This window comes from Cornus florida, unplaced genomic scaffold (genome assembly GCF_030987335.1).
Source record: "Cornus florida cultivar Cherokee Brave unplaced genomic scaffold, ASM3098733v1 CherokeeBrave_3.0.0_Hap2_Chr06, whole genome shotgun sequence".
NCBI classification, from domain to species: Eukaryota; Viridiplantae; Streptophyta; class Magnoliopsida; order Cornales; family Cornaceae; genus Cornus; species Cornus florida.
In genome coordinates this window covers 97,220,351-97,236,552 of record NW_026775576.1, presented here as the reverse complement: position 1 = coordinate 97,236,552, position 16,202 = coordinate 97,220,351, and the positions used below count along the sequence as shown (strand labels likewise).

Sequence of the window (16,202 nt, the reverse complement as noted above, 5' to 3'; positions counted from 1 at the left end):
AGCCACCATTTAACCTTCCAATTCGAAGATATACGACCACTACTATCCCGTTAATTACCCTCTTATATTTCCACTTGAAAATATTTAAATATAGTTCTATTTCAGTTCCAATAGATTAAGCAGGCCTTTTGCACAACCTTTTACCATATGGTGTACCGGGGCCAGATATGAAAATTTTGGAAGAAAAAAAAAAAAACGAACTTTACAACTAACAAATTAAGAAAATCTTTGATTGCCATGTAGCATAGACATTCTCCAAAACACTGATGAAATTCATGTTTGCTCCATGATTCCAAGTATAATCATTAAAAATGTCAAAGGTAAATTATAGAACTGTACAGTGCTTTACCAAAATACAGTTAATGTATATGCCTGATTTCCTAGAGGCCAGAAATCACTGCCCGAAAAGAACCTAACCTTTAAGTATAGAGAGGAGAAGCTGAAGGCCGGGGGTATGCAGGCGCTTTAGGATCTTCCTTTGCGCTGCTTCTGCAGGACCTAGGTCCACCATTAGAATGCCCATCGCAGTTTAATTGGCGCTCTTTTTGTGTATTTTTAACCATATCCTTCGGATCCTGAAGCTGCTCTAAAACTGTTACCACCTCATCCATGTTTGGCCTCAACTTAGGTTCTGTATATAGGCACTGAAAGGCAAGGTTAGCTGCCTTCAGGGCCTGTCCCAGTGAATACTGGCCTTCGAGACGGACATCAAGAACACGGAAAATTTTACGTTTGTTGGTCAGATATGGTTTTGCCCAGTCCACCAGGTTGTGCTCTCCAGATGGCCGATTCTTGTCTATTGCTCGTTTACCAGATAACATTTCTAAGAGAACAACTCCAAAGCTGTATACATCACTCCTTGCAGTTAGATGACCTTGCCAGAAGAGGGTGCAGACAGTGATCAGAATATAGGTTACCTCCCTTTTTGTTTATTGAATCAATAATAATGGAAAAAATGCTATGAATCTTAACCAATTATAGGGTAATCCAATTAATCCAGAAAATTGAGCATATGAGGTATGAGAGCCGACATTTCTCCCAACAAGGAGAGACAGACAGAATAACTATGCAAGGCTGTCCTTGCCATCACAACTCAAGGGACGCAATTTGATGGAGAGAATTATTTGCTTAGCTTTACTTCTTGTTCATTTTTTTCTCTTTTTGCTGGAATCGCAATTTATACACGAATAGACAATTGGGTGTTTTACGAAGGATCATATGGATAGTTTGAATTCAAAAGATTTGATAAGCTTCTGAAAGTGACAAATGACCTATAAAGTGTCAATTTTCACCCAAAAAAAAGGGCTGCTAAGGCTCAAAGTTATCCGAACACATCCATGAAGCCCTGCCAAACACTTCAACATTGATAGTGCAATAAACCTAAAACTCTATAAGCATATCCATGCATTATTAATTTTTCATATTACCTTTTATTTCAGACACTATGTACATTTAATTAGTACATTAAATCAACCTAGGAATAGAAGCGGAAAAGAAACGTAACAAAAAATAGAGAAGCAGTAATCTGTCAATCTGGTAAGGTAGAAAAATATGCATAAAAGTATTTAAGTCTGCATGGATTGTAGCAAATCATGGAAGAAACAGCATAAGGAAAAATACCTGTTGATAAATACTCTGGAGCAGCATATCCATAGGTCCCCATGACCCTAGTGGAGACATGGCTCTTATCACCAGTTGGCCCATCCCTGGCCAACCCAAAATCAGAAAGTTTCGCATTGAAATTCTGTGTAATTAAGCAAAGGGCATGGAAAAGTAAATCAAACAAGTCCTGATAACCCTTAAACACATCAAATTCAACAATAATATTGAAGTGTGATTAATATGTGCTTCGGGAGTGACATACTGAATCAAGCAGGATATTAGAAGTCTTGAAGTCCCGATATATAACTTTTGTTTCAGCATTATGAAGAAACGCAACTCCCTTTGCAGCGCCAAGAGCAACTTTCATACGGGTGCTCCAAGAAAGCGGCTGGAAGTATGACCCTCCTGTTTCAACAATACTCTGATGTGTCAATTACAAATTATATTAGGAGTTTAGGAGCGTTGAGGTTTGTAAAATATGTGCTTTAAAAAGAAAGAAGTGTAATATAATAATTTGAAATGTCAACTAATAGGAGGATATGAGGAACTGACTCCTGAATAAATGATTCTCCATACTGCCCTTGGGCATGAACTCATATATCAAAAGCCTATGATCATCCTCCAAGCAGTAACCTATTAGTTTCACAAGATTGGGATGATGCAGCTGCCCAAGATAGTTGATTTCTGCCTGTATATTAAAAAGTACAACAGAAAATTAGCTATCCGGTTCATCTAAAATATTCTAGAAACTAAGCGCCTGAAAGATATATTTTCCCCAAACAGAAATTACCTAAGATTTACAAAAACCCGAATTGCTACATCGGTTAGATTCATCAATTTCCATAGCAGAATTTAGTAAGACATTGCAGACCGCTGAATTATGGATAACCACATAATAAACACCGTCATATGACCAAGTCTCCCTACTGTGCACAGAAATTTACAACTATGGCCTACAAGCCAGTATAAGACCTTAAAGCAGGAAGATGAATCGGTTTCCAACAGTTCATAGAAGTTTAAAGTTCATTCACGAATAGATTTGAAACCAATGAATTTGAATTTATTTTAAAAAAATTGAGTATTAGAGTTGGATCAGAAGTAGAAGGTGATGCTAAATTAGAGGTATGGGGATACTTTATTGCGCAACTGAAAACCATGCCAGCAAGATCTAAATAACTTCTTGTAACTTGTTACTTGAAATCCTCACATGTAATTCTCTAGATCAACTCATGCATATTGTTCAAATTTAAATTACTTATTCTAAATTTAAGTTATACTTCTTAAATAATTGAACCTAAATCCCTTCATTTGAAATCCTTCAATCCAAATTGAGCCTTCACAAGGTAAAAAATTTATACTAACCAACCACTCCTTGTGACCCTGAAAACCTTCTTGATTAAGCCTCTTCACTGCAATCACTAACCCAGTTCCAGGCTTTGCAGCTGTAAGTGAATGCTCGTCAACCCATCCCTTGAAAACTGAACCAAACCCACCTTCTCCCAATACACTATCAGGTCGGAAGTTTCTGGTGGCCGTTCTGAGTTCGTTGAAGGTGAAGCTTTTTAAATTGGATGACTGCAAGATTTCGCCCTCACTACGAGGAGTCGCGGGTAGGGAAGCTGATGATACCTTGCCACTCAAATTACTTAGATCATTCCCATATCTGCTGTTACTCCTTGAATTCATTCCTATACAAAACGTGATTTCCAAGTATTATTATTCCAAATCAAGTTGTAGTTATGCTATCTATATGACAGTCAAAACAAAAATAACAATTAATCATAAAACTTTCTCAATAGTCCTTATGGAGAATCACAAGTTCCAACTCATACAAATTTTATATCAGGAAATCAATCTACTATATAAAATTGTGGGTAAATCTCAATCCAAACGCATTTAAAACAATGATTCAGAGATCTCAAATAAAATAATGCCGCAAATTTAGTAATTATGGTTTTGTTTGTACAAAACCATAATAGCGAGAAATACATTTTTAAGTGAAGCAAATTCCATTAAATGAACTTGAATTATAAATGTGTGTGTATAAAGGATCAAACTCATATACAAATTAATGGGTTGTGTGGTCAGGATGACAGATTCAGTACAGCAGAAACACAATGATCCCTTGGTTGCTGATATATTGATAGAAGGGGAAAAAAAAAAAGAACGAAAAAGCAAAAAAATAAAAAAAGAAAACTCAAATCTTTTTCCTCTTCCAGCTTGTGCCTTTTCATAATTTAAAAGGGAATTAAAGAGAAGTCAATTGAATTAAATTCAATACGCCTACACAAGGTTTAATTGAGCTAAGTTGTCAATTTTCCAACAACATATTTGACAAGACCCAAAATTAGTTTTCTCATCATTTTATCATTTTTCCCTGCTACCAAACTACGTAGTCCAAGTGTTTAGGCAAATAAACTCAAATCACAGCAGATATACAGACATACATGTATGTATGAGTACCTGCATAAGATGGATTCTCGGCCTTGATTCGATTGCTCCAGCAAGCCCCCATTAAAACAAAACCTCCAATTCTTAGTCCTCCGAGACTCAACTATACATCCAGATCAGAAGAACAAAAATCAGGGCTCCATTTGCATGAACATGGAAGGGAAAAGAAAGAAAGAAGAAGCTACTTGATCAGGTTCAAAGAATTTCAATAAACAAGTTAGGTGAGTAGACAGGGGAAAAAAAACAGATCTAACGTGATAACGGTGGTTTTCTCACTGTTAAAAGTTAGGTGTCAGCCGCCAAGTGCCTCAGCCGACCTCTTTCTCTGTCTCTCTATAGCTTGTTTGGTTGACCGGAAAATCAATCGGAAAAGTGATACCATAAAGACCGATTGCAAATAATTTCTCTTTCTTTCTTAGTTTTGGTTGGGTGTATTTGGATTTTGGATGGGGAAAAGTGAAAGAAAGTGAGTTAATACTTTTCTAGACCTGAGCGAAGACAATGGTGGACTTGCTTTTTGAGCTTCTTGTCTTATCTGAAACAAAATTGAAAGAGAGAATATCATTTGCCAATAATAATTAATGTTATTATGAGTACTCGATAATTGTTGGATTTAATTTAGATTTGTCTGAGACCAAGCCGACAGATACAATGGGCCTGTAGGCCAACCAGTCGAATTCGGCCCAATCCCAAATTCCAACCGACATGCTATTTGAACCTAATAATCCAATCTAGAAGGCGAACTAAGGATTTTGCAGTCCTTCCTGGAGAGAAATTGAGAAATTATTAAGGTGTTTTCGGTTGTATGAAATTAGTGCAATTTGATAAAATTTTAGTTTAATTTTTTTAATTACTTTTTTAAAATTTCATAAATTTTAATTTTAAAACTTCAATTCTGTGTAATCGAACACACCCTAAATAGTTCCTGATTTATTTAAAACGCACATTTGACACGCACGGTGTATGAGAATTATTAAACGGTTCTGATTCATTTGACACATGGTGAGCTAATGCAATGAAAACTGGTGTTCAATTTTTTTTGTAATATATTAATATACTCTTGCAAGATCATTTTTTCAATTCGAAAGTCTGAATTTAACTGTTCCACCAAGTATCAACAAAATAGGACCATCTTCACCAACAGGCCAATGGCCTAGCGGTATCAGACTCTTATCTTCCAAAGGGAGGTCAGGAGTTTGAGTCTCAGAAGAAACAAGCGTGTGTGAGTACCAACTAGAAAAAAAATAATAATTTCTCTTTCATCTATGGAACATAATCAAAATTATCTTTGTCAATGACTTAATACATTGAGAAATCTCTTAGTTAATCTTCTCAACATAGACTAATAATCTTACCGTTAATATTGTTCTTTTTTTTTTTTGCCCCAATTAGAAAACACCAATTGATCAATATCACTTCATTCAGCTACCTATAGCATCAGTTGCTTAAAAAATAAATAAAATACGTAACGAAATTCATTTATTTTGATATGATTATTAGTGGGATTACAAATGTCTAGACTGGCTAGTTGATGGAGTTGGTCATATTTGTTATCTCATATATATATATATATGTATATGTATGAGTTTGTTTTTACGTTATTCTATAAATAATTGTAGAGGCATGCTGTGATAGAGGTCTAATACCCTCAAAATCACTTCATTATTGCTTTCTCGAGCCTTTTCCCAGAATAGCACCTATTTCTATGTCATTCTCTCAATCTTGTTCTCTCTATCTCTATTTCCTTTTCTTTATCTCTTTCTATATCTATATTTTCTCTCATTTCTATTCTCGAATTGTTATTATAATTATTCACTGTTAAAGTCCTTTTAATTAAGGCAATACTGAACTCACAGAAGAGTATACTTGTTCTCTTTCTCTTCGCATTGCCCGAAAGTCAAAATTCTCAAATAGATTAGCATTGACTAAACACATTCGAACCACATTGTTTGCTCTAACACGCCCGCAACAGATTAATTTTAAATCGGCTAAGCCAACCGATTTTAGCATCAACATTGTTAGCACGCCAGGTGGGACCCTACTTAATGAGTGATTTATAGTAAAAATATGCAGTCGGTTTCTCAACCGACGTACGAATATTCTGATTAGTTATATCAACCGATGTACTAGTAATCTAATCAGCCATATAGTTAGCTAGACAATTATCAGCAATCAGTTGCTAATTATCGGCAGACGCCAATAGTCGATTATCGACAGACGCCAACAGTCGATTATCGGTAAGTTCCTGTAACGACCGAGTCATTTGCCTTCCTTTCCTTTTTCCTGAAATTTTACGAATGAATTTTTTTCGTTTAATTTTCCTTTCTGAGCTCTGTTTTGTGTCGCTTAGTGTCATCTCGAGTGCTCGGAATTGGTTTCTGAGACTCTTTCAAATGAATTGACAACCTCCTTTGAGGACCGAATCATTTTCGCATTTTTTGTTTTTGGACACTATGCGCTATTTCGTCTTTTCACTATTCTGTCATTTTCCCTATTTCGTCTTATCTCCGTTTGTCAATTTTTGGCACAACCTCACTTTTCGTGCTCAGAGTTAGTTTTTGACTTCACATGTTTTCATCTTGAGTGGTTTCCTCGAAATACGTATCTTCACTTTTGCAAGAAAGTACTCTGGTTACTCTTGGTGTCCATAGGGGCATGGATGTACAATTCTTCATAATCTTTTTCATTTCTTGGGGTGTTTTTCATAAATATCTTTTGAAGATATTTTATTTCAGGGGTATCTAAGAAAATATCTTTTGGAATATATTTTCATTCTGGGGCAATTTCGCAGTTAACCCTTTTTGTAGGGGTCATTGTGCAATTAATGAAAGTTATTGCAAAATACCTCGTCTGGAGCCTGGATCCTCGTACGGGATTCATTTTCACATTTCGTCGAGTCGTGAACTCTTAGAATTCTGTTCTGGTCGTTTTTCTCCAGTTTCAGAGTTTCTGGACCCGGTTGTCGCCTAACTTGTTCGGGGCATAACTTTCTGCTCGGGACTCAGTTTTTGACGCCATTTCTTCCGTTATTCATATTTTCTTATTTTAAATCTTTTTTGTTCACGGAGTTTTGCCGTTTGAGCGCGTTTGCTCAAAATCCACTTTTCCAGACCTGGCGGGGCTCTTTCGGGGCACTTTTTGAGATTTCTATAAATAGGTTGCCCAAATTTTTAAAATCAGATTTTCAGACCTTCTTCCTCCTCTTTTCTGGCAGCCATGGGAGCCCAAGGGGCTGCCTTCACTCTTTCTTCTCCTCCACTTGATTTCCTTGGTAGAAATCCTTCGGCCTTAACATTTGTTGTTCGCCTAGTCATGCTCTACCATTACCCCTTATTAGAAACCATTTCTGACCAAATTTTGAGTTCAGGATTGAGGTCAAGTTTGGATTCTCATGGGGCTTCTTGGGGATTCATATAGATCGTGTTGTCCACGACAAAACCTAGGAGTTTCGTCGGATTCGGAACCGTTTCAATTCGGTGGGTATTTGGGATTTTCATCTCAAATTGAGGTAGGAGGTGTTATAGGTTTAATTCTTGTTATATAACATGCTATTGATATTTATACAACTTGATTGCATGCTTAAATATGAAATCTAGAGATTTTATTATTTAATTTTCTTGTATTGGATTTGATTTTCCCGGTTGCTTATTACTTGTTTTAAACATGTAGTATGGTAATATAATACTCTATAATATGGTTATTAGCATATATTAAATTGAGGGAATTTGAACAAGTAATAAAGATTTTATTTAATATTTATCTTGAATAAAATATTAAATCATGTGGCCTTAACTAGATAAAAATCAATATGTGTTTGCATATTAAATTAGGCCTTAACATGCTCTCCAACATAGTTGAATTTGAAAGTAATTGGAGGTGTTTTGAAAATTAGTAATTTTTAATTAATTTGATAATTAATTTTCCCCGAGTGCACTATTCACTCCATTTGAATTCCGACTTGATATTCTTGATCTACATGCCATATAGCTTCACATATATTTGATTTAGAATATTTGGTGAGGTTTTGAAACCTCTCATTTAATTAATTTCCTTGGTTAAGATTTAATCCTCATGGTGGTATACAATTTGGAATTGAATTGTGGCATGCTAGAAAATTAAGTTTTGGTATGGTTGTTCACATATATTAAATTGGGATTAATTGCAACCTTTATTTTATATTTAACTTTAGTGAAAGTTTAATTTACATAGGTATAACTTGCATGAAATAAGCTTGTAATGTGATATTACATTAGTCGTTGGCATGTTCTCTAAGATATGTTAAATTGAGAGCATTTGGTTAAGTTTGAAAATCTAGAGATTTTAATTAAAAGAATTAATTAAAATCTATTTTGTGGTCCCATTAGCTTAATTAAGATTTTAACTTGATATTTGTATTGGCCATGACTTGTTTACTAGTATATATTAATTGTGGACCATTTGAAGTTGCTTTAGAACCTTGGTAATTAAATTAGCATGATTTAATTAGAGTTCTACTTTGTTGTTCCAATAACCTAATTGAGTTTTAGAATGGATATAGGTGATGACCATGCCATATTTTTTAATATGTATTAATTTGAGGTTATTTGGAATTGAATTAGAATCTAAGGAATTTAATTATTTTTATTTAATTAAATTCTATCGAATTGAGCCATGGATTTAATTGTGTTTGAAAGTTGTTTCTATATCAAAATCCTGAACATGGACTTGTTGTATATTCATTTGGTTATGTTTTGAGTATTGGATAACATAGTTGATATGTTTATACTCATGAGAATATGTTTTCTTTATTGAATATATTGTTGCCTTGTGTAATGATTTGCATATTTCGTATTTAACATCATTCATGCATAGCGTGTAACGAATCGCACACTGAAAATTCGACATTCATCACATCATATTAGTTGTGGACTTAGAGCATGTATTGTATAGGTTTCCAAATTTAGTTGTGCTTGGTAGATAGTTGATTATCTTGCATATTCCTATTGATATATGCGTTGTTGCACAACTTGTTGATTTTGGAAACTTGGGGATGTCGTTGTTTGACTATGGCTAGGGCGTGGTTCTAGTACGGGAGATAGTTTCTCTATATAGTCTAGTGCGCACATAGGGAAGTTACCCATGGGCTAGTAACCCTAAAGTAACTATGTTGTCGGTTTGATCCTGCGTGATGTCCGAGTATCCACTTTGTTTGATTTCGCATTTCATTTTCAAGTTGATAACTAGATGATGTTGTAACTTGTTGTTTCTTATTTGTCGTTCCATTTTAAGTTACAGGATGTTAACTTTACGAAATTGTGGTTTATGCATTGTATTGGAAGTTCCAATGTTGGTTAAATTGCATCGATATTGAAAATCGTGTTTTGACGTTCTAACAAAACTTAGGATTGATCCTATTGATTCATTTATAACATAGACGTTAGGTGGCATGACCCACTTCTGTTGTTTTCGTGCTTTAGATTCCAAGCTGATAGCTTTAAGAAATTGTATTTTGTTGCCTTGTATAATATGCTTTTATGTGGTTAGACTGCATTGAAGTTGAAATTTGAGTTTTGATTGTTTAGCATGGCCTAGGTTGATTCGTTAGACTTATTTAGAATATAAACGTTAGGTGACATGATCACTTTAGTTGTTTCCGTATTCGAGATTGCAAGTTAATACCTTTAAGAACCTATATCTTGTTGCTTTGTATAACGTGCTTCCATATTGTTTAAATGGCATAGATGATGTGATTTATGCTAGAAACACTCTAAGATAGCTTATGATGCTCCCTGAGTCTCATTTCGATATAGACATTAGGTGACATGAACCCCTTTAACATGTTTCACCTTAAGGTGATAAATTTGTAAAATGCTAGGTCGATGCATGCTCATCTCCTACGAGTAGCTTTATGTTACTCACCCCTACGATACTGGGACATATTTCAGGTATGAAGACTTGGTTCGTGAAGCCTAACATTCCTTGGATGTCGTGTAGCTTTCAAGTTTCCATTTCATACAAATGTTAGCATGAAATGTCATTTTGTAGGCTTATATGTCAAAATATGTATATTTGATTCCATGTATGTAATATGTACTTAAGTACACTCCTTTCAATATATTTGATATGTATGAGATGAGGCCGGAGGCCAATGACATGTATATTGTATTCTATGCAACGTTTTAACTTCATGAAATATTATGAAAACCTTGAAAAATCGCAAGTTAATGCTTTTCCATGGTTGCATCGGGTGTGGGAATTCTATTCTCATTATTTCATAGGGTCTTATTAATTTTGTATGAAGTGTGGCCAAGGGCCAAATGGTCATTTGACTCCATTTTACATTTTTGGATTCCGAGTTTTTATTCCAAGTTCCATTTTTGCCTTTTTGCCCGTTGGGGGGTCGGATTTTGCATCAGTGGTATTTTTAAGTCGTGGACCATTGTAGCACGTCCAAATAGGTAAGTTACATTTGCGTGCATGGTCGTTTCTGGGCAAAACCTTATCGTTTGTGTTTTGAGCTACCTATGAACTCATTTTGAAGTTTTGTTGCATAATCTGATTTTAGGGCACTTTGGGGTTTTCTTTCAGGAAATAAATTCCGTTCTTGACATGGTCATTTAGAAAACGTGATTTTAAGGGGGGTTTCTTCTTCGTGTTTTTCCAGAAAATGTCGTCTTGGTACCAGAAATCCCGTGCAAAGTTCAGTTTTTCTACTATGCTATAGCATCTTTTTTTATAACTTCTTGCCCTTTCCTGATCTAGGGGCATTCTGGGTACTTCATAGTATTTCTTTTTCGTTTTCGTCCGTCAACCTGGTAGAAAACGTGATTTTAGGGGGGGTTTCTTCTTCGTATTTTTACAAAAAAAAAAAATCATCTTGATGCCGAAAACAACTCGTAGATCTGGAAAATCTGGTCGTTCCAGGTTTTTTTCAGAAAAAGTGCTGATCTAAGGGGCATTTCGGGTATTTCACTTGTAAAATAAAATCTTCTCTTAGCATGGTCATGTGAAAAACATGATTTTTTGGGGGGGGGGGGGTTTGTTCACAACTTTTTGCCAAAAAATGTCATTTAAGCCCTCAAAATCCCATTTGAATTCGGAAAATGTGTGCAGGCCCTGCTCATACTTGAAACCCAGAAAGTCTAATTTTTTGAAACTTTGAGGTTTCATATCTTAATCATCCGGACTCCAAATTAAATGATTTTTGAGTCTAAGTTTATTAGTCTATATAACAGTTTGCACGGTTGCATCAAATTATATCTTAAAAGACCATTTTACCCCTTGTAAATTACCCTTGCCGCACTGATTTTAAACCCAAAAGTTGATTTTTATGAAACTTTGACGTTTCATATCTTCTTCGTCCGGACTCCGAATCAAGTGATTCTTGAGTCTAGATTCATTAATTTTTCCCGGTCTATCTAACGGTATGCTCAGTTGCATCCAATTTTGTCTGAAAAGACCTTTTTACCCCTTGCGAAGTACCCTTGCTGCATTGATTTCAAACCCAAAAATGTGATTTTTATGAAACTTTGGAGTTTCATATCTTCTTCATCCGGACTCCAAATCAAGTGATTCTTGGGTCTAATTTGATTAAATTTTTGTTGTCTTTCTAGTGGTGTGCTCAGTAGCATCCGATTTTATATTTTCAGAAATGACCATTTTGCCCTTGGGGGCCTGTTCGGTCTTTTTCTGATCATTCATTCCCGCATTAGTTCTTATTGAGTTCCACGACCTCATGGAAGGTCATTTTGACTTCTTAGAGTCTTGTTTTCTATTTTCGCTTCCGCATTCGGATCCGTTATCGGGTCAACCTTCAGTTCATCATAGGACACGCTGGCCTAAAAACCAGGGTCGTCACAGTTCCAACAGTCGATTATCGGCAAGTTCCAACAGTCGCTAATTGTCGACAGATGCTAATAGTCGCTAATTATCAGCAGACACCAGCAGTCAATTATCGGCAGGTGATAAATTAGCATGTCACCCTCGTATCACAATCTCTGGTACTCGGGGGGCAGCCGATGGCCAATCAGTCATATGGTTGGCCTAAAAGTTATCAGCGACCAACAGTCGATTATCAGCAAGTGACAAACTAGTCACCTGCAGTCGATTATCGGCAGGTAATAAATCAGCATATGGGAAAACTAAGATCCCAAATAAATCTCATAATAGGATAATTTAAACATGAGGTACTTGCCCAAACATCGTTTATCCAAAGTCGCCATGATCAAGCCGAAATCTTGACATCTCATGAATTAATTTTTCGATGTATTTCTTTATTGTTGACAAACATTTCTCAAAGCCACAAACAACTACGGCAGGAATTGTCCCGCCGAACACAACTATTGGTATACCCATCGGCAATCCATCGATAATAACAGAAATACCATTGATGCCGATTGAGCCGAATATAAAATCGGTAAAGGTTATTCTACAATGCCCACCAGTTATGCGGATTCCCCCTCAGAGAGAACAGTAAGAAATGGGGGAGATTAAAGAATTGATGGTTTAGCTTATTGAGGCCGAGGTAGCTCAAGGGCGTAGACGTCCTTAACCATCGGTACTACGTCAACAAAATCAGAATCAGCAACACTCGCCAGTACTGCCGATTCCCCCTCAGAGATAACAGCAAGATATAGGGGGTAATCAGAACCGAGGAAGAAATGTAATACCCCTAATTTTCAAAAGGATAGTCTCGGTATTTTGTTTAATTGTTTTCTGTTCATTAATTGTTTTTGGTTCATTAATTGTTTTGAATTATGTTTTAATTGACTTTTTAATTATTTGATTTACTTGACTTATTTGTGTTATTTGAATTAATTAGTTGGTTTATTTGTTTTCTTTGGTTTAATTAATTATTTGAATTATTTACATTAATTGTGATAATTGTGATTATTTAAGTTAATTGTTTAGTTATGTGTTTAATTGTAATGGTGTTATATTTAATTCTTTATTGTAAATTTAAATTGGTAATTGTCTTGATTTAATAATTAGGATTAAATTGGTAATTGTCTTGATTTAATAAGTAGGGTTTTACTTTTAATCAGTTTGTAAGCCGTCGTAGGTTTCTCAGTATGTTGGATGGGCCGGTTAGGATTTCAGTTGGGGCTTGAATTAATTTAGGGTTTAGTAAAATCCTATAAATATATGTTAGATGTTTGGTTAGGGTTTGAGAAACATAACAAAACCAAGTATACGACTGTGGAGACAAAGGAAGAACAGAGAGTGTTCACGTTGGTTTTCGTCGGAACTTTAGAGACGGCGTAGAGATTTTTGGACAAAGATCTCAAAGGCAAGTTCTAACCTTACTCTCTCCCTTATACTCGTGTTCTTTGCATACTCAATAGTTCCAGGATGAATTACATGTTTAAAAATAAAAACGTTATCTGTTTCATGTTTAGAGTTTAACTGAAACTGAATTTGTTTTAAAATTGTTAAACTGGTTAACTTTGAACTTTCTTATTAATTCTTGGTTTAATCCATATTAGTAGCATAATAAGGACTAAATTAAGGGTTGGAATCTTCTGGGATTAAGTTAAATTCTCTAAAAACCTATACTGTGAAGTGTCGGAGGCGTAAACGATGACTGGAGAGGAGAACACGAAGAAGATGAGGGAGAGAGCCGGCTCCTATTGGGTTGGAGCCGGCTCTCCTTGGATTGGAGGCGGCTCCAATGGTCTAGGAGCCGGTTCCAAGGCCATTGGAGGCGGCTCCAATATTCTGGAGCCGACTCCAGGTTGTTTTCTACGTGGGTTTTTGGTTCTGTTGTTTGTTTTTCCACTTTTCAGTGATTAGGCTTCATAGTGATTGTTTTAATATGTTTTAGTGGAGAATGAATACTGTAATGGATGGTTTAGGAGTGGTATAGAGTAAACATAAATATTCAAAGATCAGATTAACATAGAATTGGACACAAAGCATTAATCATTAGGATTACATGGAGTTAATTATGAATGTCTTGTAGACTTGTGTGGATTTGGAGTTTCTAACTTCTAGATTATAGTGTAAAATTTCTTGTGAGAGTTTGTGCACTGCTAATTGCAAATTCTTAGAATATACATACATACAAGGAATCTGTATTTTTGCTAAAGATTAATTGATGATTAAACTTAACATTTAATTCGTCAATTTTGTTGAATAGGAGCTTAACAGTATGATAAATTGTCTAGATTTATTATGCATGCCATGGAAATAAATATTATAACATTTGTTTAAGCTCTGTTAATTATGGATACCGGGAATAAACTTATATTTACAGACACAGTCCTGTGGGTGATCAGGTAATGGCTTATTGTTGGATTAATTAAGCATGTTTTTCTAGTATACTTTAATGTGCTTAGTTTGGAACTGTGGGTTTTGACACCGATACTGTTAGTACTTAATCAATGGTTGGATTTATTAAAGCATGATGGTTAATCTATTCTAACATGGTTAGGTTGGAATTGTTGGTTTTGGCATTTATAAATTATTTAAATGTGTGGAATAGAGTAATTAATATTGATATTTATGTTTCCAATGTTAATCAATTTGTTGGGACTATTCAAGAACGGTTGTTAATACATTCTGATATGCTTGATATGGACTCGTTAATATTGTTATGTAGTTGTATATGCTTTATCAACTATTGGACGGATTGGATTGTATGTACCGGTATGGGACGGTAACATACTAGGTTTGGATTAGCTCAAATTGCTAAGTCCTACCTATTTTGGAGTAAGGGCACGGGTTATAAAATACAATCCTCCTTATATATATAAGTCGGTACGGTTGAATACGCCGAGTGACTTACTGGATTTCTTGTGGATGGTTAGAAACGGAGTTTAGATATATTTTTATGTTACCGTGTCATGAGCTTGAGTCTCAGTGTCGACGGTTAGGGTGCATATATGCAGTTGGATGTGTAGCTGACTGTGAAGGTTGAGGTATACCCTGTTTAGGTTTAGGTACTCATGCCCACTCAGGTGCGTATTGTGTGATGCCTTCTATCCAGGTTGAGACCCCCTTCATGGCCTAGCGAGAGTCCAGTAGTGTGGATATATTTATGTACGGATTATTAGTTATTGTTGAACTATTTAGTATGTACATGCGTATCGAGTCTCTGCTTGGATTGTAGTAGGATAGAACTTGTTCGTGGGCCTGACCCACTCCTATTTTTCAGGTGTACGTCAGTTCCAGGCTTGAGCTTGTTCGTGCTGAGCAGAGACGATCTTCCATTCTACCGACGATGTAGGGTTTCTTTCCAGATCTTGGATTTGGATTTTATCTTTCATTTTACTTTCATTCAGTGTGAGATTTTTATTAGGGGTCCACTAGAGATGGATTCCCGAGTTGTTCAAATTATGGATATTTGGTTTATCAAATTTAAGTATTTAATTATTTAAGGATTATCTTTTAGTTTTCTTTTCAGCTTTAAACTTTCATTTCTTAATTCATTTTGTATTCCGTATTCGTTATAAAATATTAATTGTTTGATATTCCCTCGGGTTTGGGCCTGAGCCTGATCAACCCGTGTCTCGGATCCGAGGGGTATCACAAGAAACAATTCACAAGTACAACCGACGACTGCTGGGGTGCACGTGATTGCAAACCCACAACAAGAATGGGTTGATCCGTGTGCTCCACTTCAGCCTGATGATTCTCCAATTTATAATGCAGAAATCGATAGGGTATTGATTTTAGCCCTAATCAAGACTGAGGTAGCTCAAGGGCGTAGACGTGCTCGGTCTGTGTACAGGAAACCTTATCCTGACCAGGTAGTAAATCAACATGTCACCCATGTATCATAACCTCTATTACATGAGGGGCTGCCGATAACCAATATCAAAATTAGCCAGTTTTGTTGATCTCAGCAGGAATTTTATCAGAAAATCGGCAGCAAAGTTTACCAGAATATTATCAGTCACCAACTGCCAATTATCGGCAATTTCCAGCAGCCAATTATCAGCAGATAGTAAATCAGTCACAACAAATGATTTATTAATAACAAAGTTGAAAAAGCTATCAGCCTAGTACTGATGAATGGAAGGGTACAAATCGGCTGAAAGTAACGTGACCTATGTACCAAAATTCTTTGTTGATTGTGATATCTAATAATCGGCAAAAACAATCATCAGCTCAAAGAATTGTTTTAACTCGCTGTCCTCAACCCAATTTAAAAAATAAAAATAAAAATA

At 35.6% G+C, this 16,202-nt stretch overlaps 1 protein-coding gene across 1 annotated transcript; it reads right to left on the bottom strand.

Moving 5' to 3' along the window:
* Window positions 1–201: 201 nt before the first annotated feature.
* Window positions 202–4,594, bottom strand: LOC132313163 (receptor-like cytoplasmic kinase 176). The gene is made up of 7 exons (XM_059811843.1): window positions 4,330–4,594; window positions 4,066–4,156; window positions 2,965–3,290; window positions 2,155–2,290; window positions 1,865–2,007; window positions 1,621–1,744; window positions 202–874 (listed from the first exon to the last, which is right to left on the bottom strand). The coding sequence occupies exons 2-7, from the start codon at window positions 4,115–4,117 to the stop codon at window positions 420–422; spliced, it is 1,236 nt and encodes a 411-aa protein (XP_059667826.1). The 5' UTR covers window positions 4,118–4,156; window positions 4,330–4,594; the 3' UTR covers window positions 202–419.
* Between the last annotated feature and the right edge of the window lie 11,608 nt (window positions 4,595–16,202).

Coding starts and splice junctions, on each gene's coding strand:
- LOC132313163 (XM_059811843.1), bottom strand. CDS start 4,117: ATGGGGGCTTGCTGGAGCAATCGAATCAAGGCCGAGAATCCATCTTAT. Junction 2,291..2,964: donor AGGGTCACAAGGAGTGGTTG/GTTAGTATAAAT, acceptor TTTAATATACAG/GCAGAAATCAACTATCTTGG. Junction 875..1,620: donor TCCAGAGTATTTATCAACAG/GTATTTTTCCTT, acceptor TCTTCTGGCAAG/GTCATCTAACTGCAAGGAGT.